The sequence below is a fragment of the Crocuta crocuta genome, unplaced genomic scaffold (genome assembly GCF_008692635.1).
Source record: "Crocuta crocuta isolate KB4526 unplaced genomic scaffold, BGI_CrCroc_1.0 scaffold17, whole genome shotgun sequence".
NCBI classification, from domain to species: Eukaryota; Metazoa; Chordata; class Mammalia; order Carnivora; family Hyaenidae; genus Crocuta; species Crocuta crocuta.
The window spans coordinates 3,198,247-3,213,868 of record NW_027532041.1 but is presented as its reverse complement, the minus strand read 5'-3'; the positions used below and the strand labels follow the sequence as shown (position 1 = coordinate 3,213,868).

Below are 15,622 nucleotides of genomic sequence, written 5' to 3'. Positions count from 1 at the left end.
TTATTTATTTTTAATAGTTTATTGTCAAATTAGTTTCCACATAACACTCAGTGCTCATCCCCACAAGTGTCCTCCTCCATGCCCATCCCCCCTCCCCCCACATCCATCAGTCCTCAGTTTTTGTCAGCATTCAAGAGTCTCTCATGGTTTGCTACCCCAGACTATTTTTTAATGGGTTTTAATATCTACCACTAAATTGTTTTCCCAAATCTGTGTACCAACATATAATGCCACTAGTGGAGAATTGGAATGCCAGGCTGAAGGTCTAAAAATGTAGGAGTTGGTGATATAGGCAATATAAACTCCCCAAAATAGACCAGACCAGGAGGCAATTAAAGTGCATAATAGAGTATCTCCATGTCTGAGTAAGGTTTAAGTAGGGAAGCTAATGATTACCATGATCCTATAATATGGTATCACTCCAGAGACTTATACTTTCATTTCACTCCAAATACCCTAGCATCAGGGCAAATAGAAACGATTGATAGAGAACTAAATTCAGTTCATTATCACTGTTGTCCAGATGAGTATTCTCTGTGCCTTTATTTACACCAAGGGAGTATATAATTTAGGCTTCAAAGAGATTGGTCCCTTGTGGAATATTTATATTATTATTAACATTTATAAAATGATACATCACTGATAGATTTGTTTTGAGCTTTGCTATACAGATGGTTTTTCCCTTGATGGAGGGACCCCTGGATAAGCAAGGGTCTCCTGTCCCTCCCCCCGCAATTCTTTGCATTTCATAAGACTTTAGTCTCACAGCTGTCTTGAATAGGGAAGTTAAGTAAGCTAAATGCCTATGAAAGCTATGCTAGCTTTGGGGATATGGGAGAGGAGGTTGGGCATTTTGTCCTGGAAAGGGAAACTGGAAGCTCATATTCTGTGACCTGGAACAATTTGGTAATCATTGGAACATGCCTTTGAAAATTGCAATCCTCTGTCTCTGGGAAATATTTTCAAAAATTATTTGAAAATTATTGTTTATTACTAGGGGAATTTGGAATGCTTAGGTTATTTTTGAAACTCTCTTAGTCATCAGTATCAATCCATAAATAACAACTGATTTCTATGTGTGGAAATATAGGAGGGTCACCTAAAAGTTTTTATATCAGTTTCACTCATTAATATTAATTCAGTAGGAATGACCCTTTAATGAATTTTTCTCCTCAGATCATTTTATCCCTATTGAGAAGTATCAATTCAGTCTTTATCCAGTATTTATGGAAGGAGTGGGGAAACCGAAGATAATTGATAGTTTTACCCAAGGTAAAATTTTTCCTTTGGTTTCTATTGATACAGATGTGTGGTTTCCTACTCAGTTAGCAGTTTAACTGCCATCTGATTATTTTTTTTCTGATGAAGTCATGGAAAAGTTCAGAGTCTTACATAGATATGTCAGGGAGTGATTACAGTAATGGTATATGGTTCCTTGGTGGTAGTAAGAAGGAGAATAACCAAGCATGGTATTGCATTCTTCTACTGGAAATTAAAATTTTCAGTCTCAAATTGGGTAAAAAGTTAATGGAAACAAAATTTAATGGAAACAAAATAAAGGGAGATATGCAGTTGTACAATAACATATATCATCTGAAAGACTAATTGGAAAAATATTAATTTTCTGTATAATTCATATAAATTCATCTACCCCAAACAATGTGTATGGGGGTGCATACTAATGAGCCTTTAAATTTTAATCAGCCTTTTAAAGGAAACGTTTTGTCCTGTAAAAATAAAGCTGGAGAGGTGGTTATAGAAATAAATTCATTGTTCCTATTAAATTTCTGATTCATCTCATGCTTGGAGAATCAACATTTTGATTTTGCTGTTACTGTTCACATTGTCTTCAAATCCAAACAACCTAATGATGAAGTTTCAAGAGAGAAATATTTTGCCTGGTTTCAGAATTAAAATAATTATTAAAAAAATCATTCATTTTTATTTGACAAATACATGTTATGCACAAGAACTGGGGATTGAACAGTAAATATCAGTCTCTGTACTCATGAAGCTTAAACCCCAGCGCTCTAATGGGAATGACAGTATACAAATCAAGTATAATATAACAGTAGATAGAAGGAAGTGTCATGCAGTAAAATAAAAGTAAGATGCGTTAAAATGTGGTCCTTTAGGGACCCCTTGGGGTCTCCGTAGGTTAAGCAACTGACTTCCGCTGAGGTTCTCATGGTTTGTGAGTGCGAGCTCTATGTAGTGCTCTCTGCTGTCAATGCAGAGCCTGCTTCAGATCCTCTGTCCCCCTCTCTCCCTCTGTCCCTCCCCAGCTCACACATTCTCTCTCTCCTTTTCAAAAATAAATAAACATTTTTTTAAAATGTGGTGCTTTAGTTAGGATGGGCAGAATTGGTCTTTTTCTCTGCACAGGTGACATTTAGGGCAAGCCCTGAAGTACAAGAGAAGAGCATTTCAGGCAAAGGGTCAGTAAGTGCGAAGTTTCTCAGGAGTGAGCACACTTGGTGGCTCAAGAAAAGCAAGGTCAATGTGTGTGTACTGAACAAGGTAGACATTGGCAGGTGTTGTAGGCTGGCTTCTCTAGAAGCAGATTCTGAGACAGAGAGTCATCAGAACAACTTTAACTGACACTTTGACTCATATAACCTAACATGATCAAATGGAATTGGCAAAGAAATAATTTTGAAAGAAATGTTTTGCTAAATTACAGTAAGCATAATTCTGAACAAAATCATTTTATTAATGTGATCATATGTTTATTTTCTTTCTTATTTTTTATATCTTGAAAGGTATTGCAGATTTATGATAAAATCAGAAAAAAAGTCTGTTGTAATTTTTGATACATAAAGATGTTATTATTTTCTCAAGCTTCCAAATCATGTGAATTCTATTTCTTTTTCAGATGATATTGAAAAACGCCAGAAAGATGCAGGTCTATATGTAATTGTACCAATAATTATTTCCTCTTCAATCTTATTGCTTGGAACGTTATTAATATCACACCAAAGGTAATGTACTTGATGTGAAAAATCACTATGACAAAAGCCCTTGAACATATTTAAACCTTAATTTAAAGCCCAACTCAGAAACATTACAGTATCCTAATATGTTTATGTGTATTCAGTATACAATTAAGATAGCCTAAAAAGAAAAGGTCTGTTTTCAGGAAACCACATTCTGTTTTGCTAGTACTACATAAACATCATGGAAGAAATTCGTTTATAAAATGTAAATACATTCAGTAAATAACAGGCTTATAACAAGAAATCCTAGTCAGTATGTTCTCAGAGATGGCAAAAATGGCTTTTAGAGTTGTAGATTTTGGGTTGAGGACTTTTAGTGATGAAGATTCACCTGGAATGATCAGTTCATTTTTAAAAATCATCACTGCATGGCTCCCCAGTCTGTTCACTTTGACAAAGAGCCTTGAATTTCTTGCGGTTCTGTGGATGCCCCATCACTGTGTGCTGAGAGGTCTGGACCGATGATGTTATTTCGCACATGCCGAATCTCTACAGAAACCTTTGTCTTACAGCAGAAAAGAGAGACAGGTGATTTTAGAATCCGAATATATCTTTCAATCAAGTGAGCTGATGGGGCCATATTAAGTGGAATTGTTTCTGAAATTCAGTTGATGGCTACTTTTAATATATTATTTTCTCCAAAAAAATCCATGCCAAGTGTTCAGCACAGTCCTTGGCCTAGAACTTTCAAAAAACATTGGTTATTTTTATCATTATAATGATTATTAGACTTGATCTAGACAGAACTCTGTGGAAATCTTCCTGGGATAGCCTCTGAAATGAATCAAGCCCTACTGAGACATAGCTGATTAATTTTTAGTTTGTGCATTCATTAACTGTGAACACTTTCAATATGAATGTTTTGTTATTTATCCTTTGCAGAATGAAAAAGATGTTTTGGGAAGATGTTCCAAACCCCAAGAACTGTTCCTGGGCGCAAGGACTTAATTTTCAGAAGGTCCTTTTTTCAATTTTTTTAATACCAAATATATAAGATTACATTTAAATGCTGTATGCCTTATATAGCATCAAACATTATTAAGGTTTAAAATATTTTAAGGATAAGGTTTAAATCTTATTGTATTCCTTTAAATATGAGTTCTCTTTAATCTATTACATATTTTCAAGAATAGCAAGATGCAGAGATTTGAAACCAGGATGAAACAAAATTCAGTAGATAGTTTATGAGCATTAAATATATATATACATTTTCTGTATCACAGTATATAATAAAATAAATATTAGAATATTAAGACTTGAATCTGATGAAGAACAGATATTTGGATATACTTTTATGGTATAAATTAATTGTCTTTAGGTAAAGGTTGAAATCAATATTTTTAATCCCTGTAATTATCTCCATAATTATTTAAATCAACTAAAAACCATATAAATAATTTTGTCCTCAAACACCATACCTGAAAAATATAATTATCATAGTGAAGCTAACATTTAAGTACATATTTTTTTCAAGCGAAAATACTTTATGAATTAGTCAACTATAATACAATAATTTGTCCTTAACATGTATAATAGAATTTATCAGAAACCTCCAGTGTTTAACTAATACTTTATTAATTCTTAGAGTTTTCCTTGAAGCCAGGTTGGTTTTCCACCCATAAAATTGAGAAAATAGAATTTAGTTTTCGGGTCCAAATATCAGCACGATGTTTTAAACAGCAATCATATGGAGGTTATTAAGCATTCTCAATGACTCTATCTTTATTACTAGTCACCGTTGAAAAGTCTTCCCTGGTTTCCTTTTAGCTACAAGATAAAGTACAGTCCCTTTGAGCTAGTACTCAATGACTTCTCTCTATAATCTTTTATCAACTTACATATCCTAATTCTTCTGTCCCTGGGCCTTGATCATGCCTTTCCTGTGCCCTTTACCTCTACAGACCCTACCACATCAGTGAAGACCTTGCTCTTCTAGGTCCTTTTCCCCAAACCTTCCTTTAACAAAAGTAGTTCAGAAGAATTTTCCCCCTCTAAGTTCCCAGAGCATTTTATTGTGAAGAATGCTCTGAATTCCTGGGGGGTATTTTACCTCTCACAAATATTTCCTGAACTCCTGCTGCATGCAAAGTATGAAAGAAAGTAGGGATTCAGTAAAGCATTGCTGGAAGCATAATAGTGTCTGCTTATATATGTGCAAATCACTGAGATACATAGTTGTATACGCATTAAGATTTTTGCTTCAATCTGCAGTATCTCAGTTTCCTTTCCTGTAAAATGAAGTTTAATAGAACTTATAAGATTGTTTTGGAGATTGAAGATGATGGTACTTGTAACATAGTAAAGTTTCAGTAACCTTTAGTTATCATTATTTTACATATTTAGGTGTTTTAAATTATTATTCTTTCAGTTACACTGTGGTAAGTATCATTATCTCCATTTTATAGAAGAAAAAACCTGAAGCTTATAGTGATTAGGTGACTTGTTTTAGATCCAGGCTTGGCTTGCCCATCTGTCTCACTATGGAGCCTATTCTGTTAGTCATTGTTCTCTAGCAGTGGCTTTCAATTTTTTTTTTTTTATTTGAACATGACCCACAGTAAGAAAAACATCTTACCTTGCAGCCTAGTACATGCATAGATGAAGACATGCAAAACTGAAAAAAGATATTCAAAATGATTTTATTATATGCAGTGCTATTTTTAAAATTCTATTTTGTTTTAAAAATACTGGTTGCAGCCCAGTACATTGATTTCACGTACTAATGGCCTATTACGACTTGAGGTTAGAAAAACACTGCTTTCCAGCTTATCAGTGAACAAATGAACAAATATGTAATATTGTAGATCTAACAGTGCAAACAATTAAATTGTAATCATTAAGCAGAAATGATACTGTCTTATCTTCAGACCAGGCAGCACTAATTTTAAAGACGATCATTCTCTTTATAGAAAGTTCACTTTGTTTTGAGTCCAACCAGCCCCCCACCTCTCTCAGTTATGCCCTTATTTGCTATAAGCCATGGGGTCCCCTTTCATTAAACAGAAGTCATGATTTTTTTAAATTCTTAAAATATTTATTCCTCTCCCCTCTCTTCTATTGTGAATTCATACAGTAACACTTTTTGTAGCTATAGTGATATTTCAGCCCTATATATTTATTTGTTGTTCATTAATTCATTCATTCACTCAATAAACACATAGTGAGTATTTATATGTAAGTCTAGGATGTTGCTTGAATCTTGGGAAACAAATGTTTAAGATAATAAATATTGGTGAGAATGTGGAGAAATTAGAACTCGTACACTGCCAGTGGGAATGTAAACTGATGCAGCCCTTTCTGTGCTAATAGCATGGAGCCTGCTTGGGATTTTCTCTCTATCTCTGTCTTTCTCTCTCTCTGCCCCTCCCCCTACTCATGCTCTCTCTCGCTCTCTCTCTCTCAAAGTAAATAAATAAACTTCAAAAAATGGTGCAGCCCTTTTGAAAAATGGTCTTAACAGTTCTTCAACAGTTAAACATAGAATTACCAAAAGACCCAATAATTTAGCTGCTAGGTATATATCCAGTAGAAATGCAATCATGTATTTACACAGAAAATTATATATGAATGTTCACAGCATCATTGTTTATAATGGCCAAAATGTGGAAACAAGCCAAATGTCCATCAAATGCTGAATGGATAAGCAAAAGGTGATATGTCCCATTCTAAAACAAAAGGAAACAACAAACAAAAAAACCCCACAATGTATTGCAAAGCAAACATACTGTGCTAGTCCATTGTTAAAAACAAAGAGAATTTTTTAAGGAGATAATAATTTTTTACATGAAGTATTTCCCTGAATTTGTTCTTCACATTCAGATTATTTTGAACATTGGTTTTTATGAAAGTAATCTATATTTATAATTCTTTAGACATCCAACCTGGTTTCTAAAATGTTCCCTAAAATTATTCTCTTCCGGTTTTTAAGCTATCATTCTCATTCCCTTTGGTTTATAATTAATCAAAATCCATATTTGCCTCAAATTTTTTATTCATAAAAATTACAGATAAAGTTTGTCCTGCTTATTCCTCTCATTTGTTTGGGTCCCTCCTACCCATTTTAGGCATACCAACTTTCAAGAATATAGTATGTATTTGTCTAGTTTGTACTTTTGTACTTTCCTACATCTGTATCTGTATGTCCATGACCAAAAACAATAATACTTTTGGCATTAATTAATTACTGTTATTGTGCCTTCCATATCATTCAAAAGTTATTTTTGTTCTCAGTATTGTTTTTGGAGGTCTTTCCATGTTTATGCCATTAATGTAGTTTACCCATGTGGACTGGCCCATTGTATTCCATCCTATAAATATATCATAATTCATATGTCCATTCCCTCTATGGATATTTAAGTTGTTTAAAAGCTTTTTTCTTTTTATTACAAACAGTGCTGCAAGAAACATAGTTGTATAAATCTCTTTGTTCTCTGGGTATATAAAAGTCCCATTATTAAAGAAAAATAAGGTTTGCATTAGCTTTTGGCCAATGTGCATGGTTTAATAGTGGAAGAGTATGGAAGAGGATTTATTGCAAAGTACAGTCTCCTCTTCCACCCTACCTACCCTTAGACTTGCTCTTCAAATGCTATTACTTTAAACTGGATTGCTTCTAATTTTTCTGGCAGGTCACCTTTATATTTCTAAAAATAATATGCTTACACCATGAGGGAACAATAGACATTATCAATTGATTTCTGGCTATAATGAATATTTACTCATATGCATATTTTTCCTTCCCTTCTTTCCCCACTCTCCTACCACATACTGTGTCACTTTTTTTCAATTTTTTCAGTAATTACTCTGCAACCTCAGAAGAATCTTCTTAAATTCCATTTATTTCCATCAGTAGAGACCACATCTTGGAGCTTTCCTCCTAGGGAGCTTTATATTTAAATAAAGACATTAACACTCTTACCTTTACCCCCATTTCTCTCTCCACTTCCCAGCTGATGTAAATAGAACTCTATGCTTTAAGTCAGGATTGACACATGTTTTGTCCTATTATCATTTTAAAAAATAGAAAGTCAATAAACTGCACTTACATTGCTATGGGTATGTAAACACTATTCCTTGAAGAACATGTAATATATGTGATACATTTTTTGGTAGTTCCAGTGTCCCAGGAGAATATATTTTTAAAAAGATATTAGAAATATTTCACCTGTTGGTCAAAATTCTGCCAAATTTTAATTGGCTTCATTTTTAGTTTTTATGAGGTTGTTGTTGCTTTTTCTAGTGTTTCTAATTGTCTTTTTAAGAAGACTTTCAGTGTTTATTTTTGAGAAAGAGACAGAGCATGAGCAGGAAAGGGACAGAGAGGGACACACAGAATCTGAAGCAGGCTCCAGGCTCTGAGCTGTCACAGATCCCGGCATGGGGCTTGAACTCCTGAACCATGAGATCATGACCTGAGCTGAAGTCTGATGCTTAACTGATAGAGCCGCCCAGGTGCCCCACTAATTGCTTCTTTAAAAGTGTTTTTGAATTTCTCTGTGCTGCTATTGTACAAGCTTCTTCACTGGACACCTTTTCCCAGTGTACTCTGCCCAGGAAACCCTATATCCTCCTACTTCAGTCTGGATAAGGTGTTTTCTAAAATATTTACAAGCCATCACCCAGAATTTTTCCTTAACTGGTTTCTAGTGACTGCTGCTTCCTAAATTCCTTTCCTTCCTCTTTCTTGATTAACTACATCCTTAAGTAACCCCCTAAAAAATGTTATGTGCTACGTCAGAGTCTTTACATGCCTGAAATTCTTTTCATTGTGCCTTCATTGATCAATAGTTTGGTGGAGTGTCAATTTCTAGATTAAACAAATCTTTTCAATTCAACTTGGAAGCAATTCCTGTCTCATCATCTAGCACCCAGTATTGCTTCTGAGAAGTCAGATGCCATTCTGATTTTTACTCCTCACTGGTTACTTGCAGTTTTCTTGCATTTAAACAGTCTCCCCATTTGTGTGTTCTAAAATTTCAGTGAGAGGTCTTGGGAAGTTCTTTTTCATTTAACTTGGTCACATTTGAAGACACTTTCAATTCCATGTCTTCTGTCATATCTAAGAAATTATATTATTTCTTTGCTGATTTCCTCTTTTCCTATTTCTTTTGTTCTCTCTTTCTAGAATATGTAGTTGTTAGATGTTGAACCCTCGGCATAGATCTTCTATATTTTTTATCTCTTTAGTATGTTCTTTTTTGTCTTTTATTTTACATTTGAGACCTTGTTGTATGCTACTCTTTTAGTGTATCTGTTGAACTTTTATTTACTATTACATTCGTAAATTTGCAAGCTTTCTTTCCAAAGTATTATGTTTGGTTTTATGCATATGTTATTTTCTTAAGTCATACTAGAAGTACCAATTTAAGGATCATTGTTTGAAAAATTCTTTTTTCTTCCTTATCTCTGAATTCCCTTTCTGGCAGGATCGTATTTTCTTCTTGTTTATATTGGCTTTTCTTTTTTTAATGTCAGACTTTCCCCAAATATCTAGTAATTCTTTGGTTTCCTTTAATGTTTTAGAATGAAACAGTAGATAAGCCCATTGATAGGCAGGGATTGTTGCCTTGGGATAGGGCTCTGGCTAGCTGAGGAAAAATATACTCACAGACACTAACCCACAGCTGCTGGTAACTCCCTGGCTATCTCCTCAGTTGCTTGGAAAACAAAACCTCAATTTGGGTGTGGAAGGTAGTTGTAATATAAACACTCTTCTGTGTACAGTGGAGACCTGGAAGAGCCCCATTCCCTCATATCTTCCTGTGTTTTTTACCTGCCATTTCTTCACTCACCGTTTCAACTGGACTCAACTGGACAAACTGGTTTTCTCTTCAGCCACAGCCTGTTCTGGAGATACTTTGGTTTGTAGCTTTCTTTGCTCATCCTCATTGGTCTACACTCTTCTGGTTGTTTTCCATCTTTTAGAAGTGAACTCAACATCTTATTCCCTCTTGCCTTCTCAGGTGATCTTCTGTGTTGTGGTATATATTTGTTGTTTGTGCTCTTTCATTCTAACAGAGTTCTACAAAGATGGGAGATAAATGTGTTCAACCTGCTATCTTGAACCAGAATACCATGCTACACCATTTCTCTTGATACTTTAAAAGTCAGAATCTTAAAAAGAAATTAAAAATAAAACATAAATATAGAAATCAAAATCTTAAACAAAAGTTGAAAAGCAATAGACTTGCTTTTCTTCGAATGCAAATTTCAGAGTGTTTAAAAGACTGTAACCAATTTGGTTTTTTATCTTTCTCTTTAGCATTCTTGCCTAATCTATAATTTTCTTCCTCTAAGTCTAAATCATCTGTAATTTTTTTGGGTGGTTGGGGATCTAACCCCATTTCTTGGTTGTCCTTCACAACAGTGTACTCCAGTTAACAACTTACTTTAGGAATAGGAAAGCTAAAACCAAATGGATTTTTCCTTGTGATTCAAAGACCATCCAAGATTCCTCAGTCTGCTCTAGGCTTCCAAAGAAGAAGCTCAAAGATATGCAGGTTCTCAGAATACCAGCCTCACAGATCTGAGGCAGAGCAGGTCTGAAATTGGCCTTGCAGAAGTGGGTAGAGCTGGTGCAGTTTTGCGTTGAAAGTTCTGTTTAGGAGCATATTAGTACACTTAGAAGTGTCTATCTCACTCCCCTAAAATATGATTTCAGTTTGGTTTACTTTCGTGTTCTTAATATTTGTTACATGCCCATGGGTTGTAAGGAGCCAGAAGAGAGAATGAATTAATCAGGTGAAATCTAACACAGCAAGTAGAAAAAGCAAAACAAATAACATGTTTTCCTGCCTGTTTAGATTTAGGATATCTTTTCATCTTTCCATTGTTTTGTAGAAAGATTGTTGGACTGAAAGAAAATAAAGAACTAAGTCAGGGTCCTCACTCTGCCTTAATTAGCTCTGTAACTTGTCCAGTATTTTGTTTTAAAAATAAGACACGTGGACCAGATGGTTTCTTAGATTTTCCCCCCTAGATTAGAGAAATCATGATAACATTCTTTTATTCTATTCTTCAATATTTCAGCTCTTCTTTCTCTTAATTTTTAAATTTTTTTTTACTGCTCTTTTACTCTTTCTTGTTGTTTCAAGGTCTCTAATACTTCTGCTGCTGCACCTCACTCTCCCCTGCCTATTTATCTTTATAGCTCTTTGTTCTTTTCTCTTTATTCTGTTATTATTGTATAGTTTTTCCTTTTCTGGGGTCACCAAGACGGTTCTTAAAGTGTGATGTTAAGGCATGCTTTACAAAAATAGAAGAAGCTACCTTAGTTCAAAATATTGCTCTTTCCTAAAAAGGTACATTACTGTAGTGTCACAGAAGAATTGATAGTCCAGAAGCTATGCCTGACATAAAATGTTTTTGAAATCTTTTATCTTTTGCTCTCTGAGTGATTTTTTGTTTTGCTTTCTTATTTTATTTTATCTAAACAGAGAACGGATATTCTTTGAAGCTTAATCATGATCACTACTGATGAACCCAGTTCTTCCCAACATTCTCTAGAGTATTAGAAGATTTTCACATTTTGAAGAAGGGGAGACAAATCTAAAAAAAATATTTGGTTGAACTATTGAGAATTAAAATATGGTGGATGATGCTGATTTAGAACTTAAAATAGAAGGGTAAATTTGGGGTCAAGATGTAGGTCTAAGTCCATTGCAGTTTGAATATATGATTACTTTTCAGGTCACCTCAAGTTTAACAAGTAATTAATATTCATTGTGTCTGGCTTTTGATTTGTCATTTGTGTGGTGGTCATAAAACATTAAAAATTGTGACTGTTGGTTGTTCTTCCCATGTATCTATTAGATATTATCAGATATGTAGTAGACAATGTTGTAACTAGATGAAAGCTATAACTTCTGACACACCAAACACAATGAATCTAATTATAAAATACAGTAAAAGTAGTTAATATTTTCATGTCCAAAATTTTCCATTTTATGTTTTTTTATAGATAGCTGAGCTTATAAACTGACCCACTTAGGTGTTGTTTTGAATGTCTTGTAGCTTTTATGCCTATCTAACTTTGATCAATCTGGGAATTTCCATCTTCGGTATCCTTGCAAATGGCTTATGTGCTAACTTCTTTCAGTTCAAAGAAAGCCAGAAGTTAGAGTTTGTGTTGGTCACAGGCCAATGGAAGTTACAGTTCATATCAGGATGACCTGACATATCGAGGTCAGACTGACCAGATCAGAAAACACATCAGTCTCCAATTTAGCCTCTTTGTGAAATTCCTTCTTAAATTTATTTACACTGAACCACCCAGAGCTTCTGGCAGGCAGAGAAGTACACAGTGATGCAAAAAGGGAGCTTTTACAAAAGGTTCATGGCAAGGATAGGACATTTCTCCCTGAAAAAAAAAAGACCCTTGCTATCTCTATGATGCTAGCATACTAAGTGTGTTATGTTGCTCACATTCAAAATAAACCAAAGCCTGTGTTTGATTAACATAAATAATATTCAAATTTAGGCTAAAATTAGGTCACTTACACTTAGATTTTACTCATAGCTACCAAAAAAGACACTAAAAATGAGGAAGAATGTGTCCTTTTCCCCTTCATTGACTTTGAGTAGGTATCATTGGAATGTAAAATCTAAGTGTAAAATTATGAAAGAATATTCTTTAATTCCTGCCAGACTAAATACATATTTAATATGTTCCCAGACTCTTCTAAAATCTTTAAAAATTAGGTTCATATAATGATTAAAATGATTTTTTAATACACATACTTTTAATAAAGGTTTGTGACCCATTGATGAAATATACTTTCATAATATATGGGTATGTGATTTCTTATTATCTTCCATCAGAATGCATTTGAAGACATATAAATTATCTGGTATCAATAATTAGTTACCAGTTATAAGGTTTTAGAGGACATGAAGTATGCCAGAGACATCATCTGAAGAACATAATGTGCATCTGCATGCTGTTGCCTATTTGTGTGTATTTTTTGTTTTCATGTTGATAGCATGTAATTCCTTTATTTGGTGATCTTAATTTCTAGGGTTCATTTAAATTTTAAGAAATTCAAAACACTCAGAGTAGTAAGTTTAAGAAAAAACAAAATGAGCAAGTAGATATTTGAAGCAAATCATAAATCGAATGATAAATTTCTGTCAGAAAAAAGGCATAGGAGCAGTTTTCATCTATTATGTTCATAAGTAACAGAGAAGGTTGTGGGTAACATGATTATCATTATGCAGCATTTAGTATCTATATAGATATATTCCATTTTTTATTATATTTAGCATTTGGTATATTTATTCTTTATGGTTTATAATCACCAATATATTCATTTAAGAGTTTAGAACTATGCTAATGAATTGTTTTTATATGGAACATATTTGCTATTATGAAGAATAGTTGGGTATACTGTTATTTCAGGCAATAAATTTAAATTCATTCTAGTATTTTAAAAATTGTAAAATTCAAAAGGTCAATCACATGTATGATTTACAAATTGAACACATTTTCAGTAGCACTTCATTTAGTTGCATTAATTTTTCAATGTGATGTGTCCACAGTGTTCTTTATTTTGAATTTATTTTTTCAAAATGTTTACATTGTATGAGTTGAGCTTTTTACATGCAGATTCTTGATTTGTAGCTGCTTGGCAGGGTTTTTTTGTTGTGATGTAACTAGCATTCTTATAAAAGATATGATGGCATTTGTTTCGCGTCTTTGTCTTCATTCCACATGTTCCACAGTATGTTTTTTTTATATGAAGTTATATATAAGGAATGGCGATTTAAGAGTCTGTGATCATCTCTTTTACCACCATCGTTTTCAACAAATTGGTGTTCTTGTTTTCTGGTGGCTTTAAATAGATTTTCAGTATGGTGTAAGGCAGATAAGCCTCAATAGTTACAGATAGTTTATCTTTATATCACATCTTATGTCATGGCAAAGATATTTTAACTATCTTTGGTCTAGTAGGTTTGTTCATTTGATTTTATTTCGATTACTTTTTCATTTGAGTTTAAATTTTTCAGTTTGTGGAGACCTAATTTGCTATAAAATATTAGGAATTCTTCAGAAGATATGCAACAACCAATCTTTATTGAGACATGAGCACTTTCAGACCCTCTCTAATTTAGTTCTCACCACAATGCCTGGAAGTAAATATTGATTGAACACATTTTTTTACATATGAAGAAACCAAAAGGCAAAGAGGTTAATGTACTTGTCCATGGTCATAGAAGTAGGACTCAAACCAAAGTCTATCTCATCCCACTTTAAACACTAATTTATATGCCTCTCCTGTTTGATTTTTGACATATCCATTTCAGAAAGTGCCAAACAATGTGTGCTTGACTTATGTCCTTTGGTAGTAAGCCTTTTACACTTTCATTGCTGCATGATGTCATAGTGAAGGAAATAATAATAATAATAATATAATAATAAATATAATACAATTGAGCATTAAAATGTGTCTTTTCTTTTAGCCAGAAACATTTGAGCATCTTTTTATCAAGCACACAGAATCAGTGACATTTGGTCCTCTTCTTTTGGAGCCTGAAACCATTTCAGAAGATATCAGTGTTGACACATCATGGAAAAATAAAGATGAGATGGTGCCAACAACTATGGTCTCTCTACTTTTGACAACTCCGGATCTTGAAAAGGGTTCTCTTTGTATCAGTGACCAGCACCACAGTGCTAACTTCTCTGAGCTTGAGAGCAGCATGGTAACCTCTGAGGATGAAAACAGGAGACAGCCCTCTGTTAGATATGCCACTCTACTCAGCAGCTCTAAATCAAGTGACACTGATGAAGAGCAAGGGCTTATAAACAGTTCAGTCAGCAAATGCTTCTCTAGCAAAAATTCTCTGTCTAAGGATTCTTTTTCTAACAGCTCATGGGAGATAGAAACCCAGGCATTTTTTATATTATCAGATCAGCATCCCTCTATAATTTCACCACACCTTCCATTCTCAGAAGGATTGGATGAATTTTTGAAATTTGAGGGAAATTTCCCTGAAGAAAATCATGGTGAGAGGTCTGTCTATTATTTAGGGGTCACCTCAATCAAAAAAAGAGAAAGCGGTGTGTTTTTGACTGATGAGTCACAAGTGTTGTGTCCCTTCCCAGCCCATTGTTTATTCACTGACATCAGAATCCTCCAGGACACTTGCTCACAACTTGTAGAAAATCATTTCAATTTAGGAACTAATGATCAGAAGACTTTTGTATCTTACATGCCTCAATTTCAGATTTGTTCCACTCAGAAGATAATGGAAAACACAATGTGTGACCTAACTGTCTAATTTCATTCAAGAAACATCTCAGATTTATGTTACAATGAATCATATGAAGTGTAATACTGTCCACCATGTTTGTGGATATGGGAGAGTAAGGAAAATCTCAGAGTCAAATTTGAAAGTGATTGTTTCCAAATTAAATCTGTCCTCACTAGGATAGACAGAAAATGGGAGAAAGTCTTCAAGAGTCTGGCAATGTAGACTGACTCTTCTAATGATTTCATTAGCAAGCTACACTAGGAAGGTCTCCAGTGGCTTGTTTCTAGCTAGAAAGAAGCCCAACAAATACAATCTTTTGCTAACATTAGACCTGTGTAGAAAGAGCTAATCTTCTCAATTATACCTAAGTTTGA

At 34.0% G+C, this 15,622-nt stretch overlaps 1 protein-coding gene across 3 annotated transcripts in view; it reads left to right on the top strand.

The window, feature by feature from the left end:
* LEPR (leptin receptor) overlaps window positions 1-15,275 on the top strand; it is a 163,810-nt gene extending 148,535 nt beyond the window's left edge. For 2 of the 3 annotated variants that reach the window (XM_077776273.1, XM_077776274.1), the window contains 4 exons: window positions 1,177-1,272; window positions 2,876-2,981; window positions 3,879-3,954; window positions 14,454-15,275. In XM_077776273.1, the coding sequence (XP_077632399.1) occupies window positions 1,177-1,272; window positions 2,876-2,981; window positions 3,879-3,954; window positions 14,454-15,275 (1,100 nt within the window). Of the gene's footprint in view, window positions 1-1,176; window positions 1,273-2,875; window positions 2,982-3,878; window positions 3,955-11,431; window positions 13,676-14,453 lie in introns of those variants that run through there. The other variant, XM_077776275.1, reaches the window with a different exon arrangement.
* The last annotated feature ends 347 nt before the right edge of the window (window positions 15,276-15,622 follow it).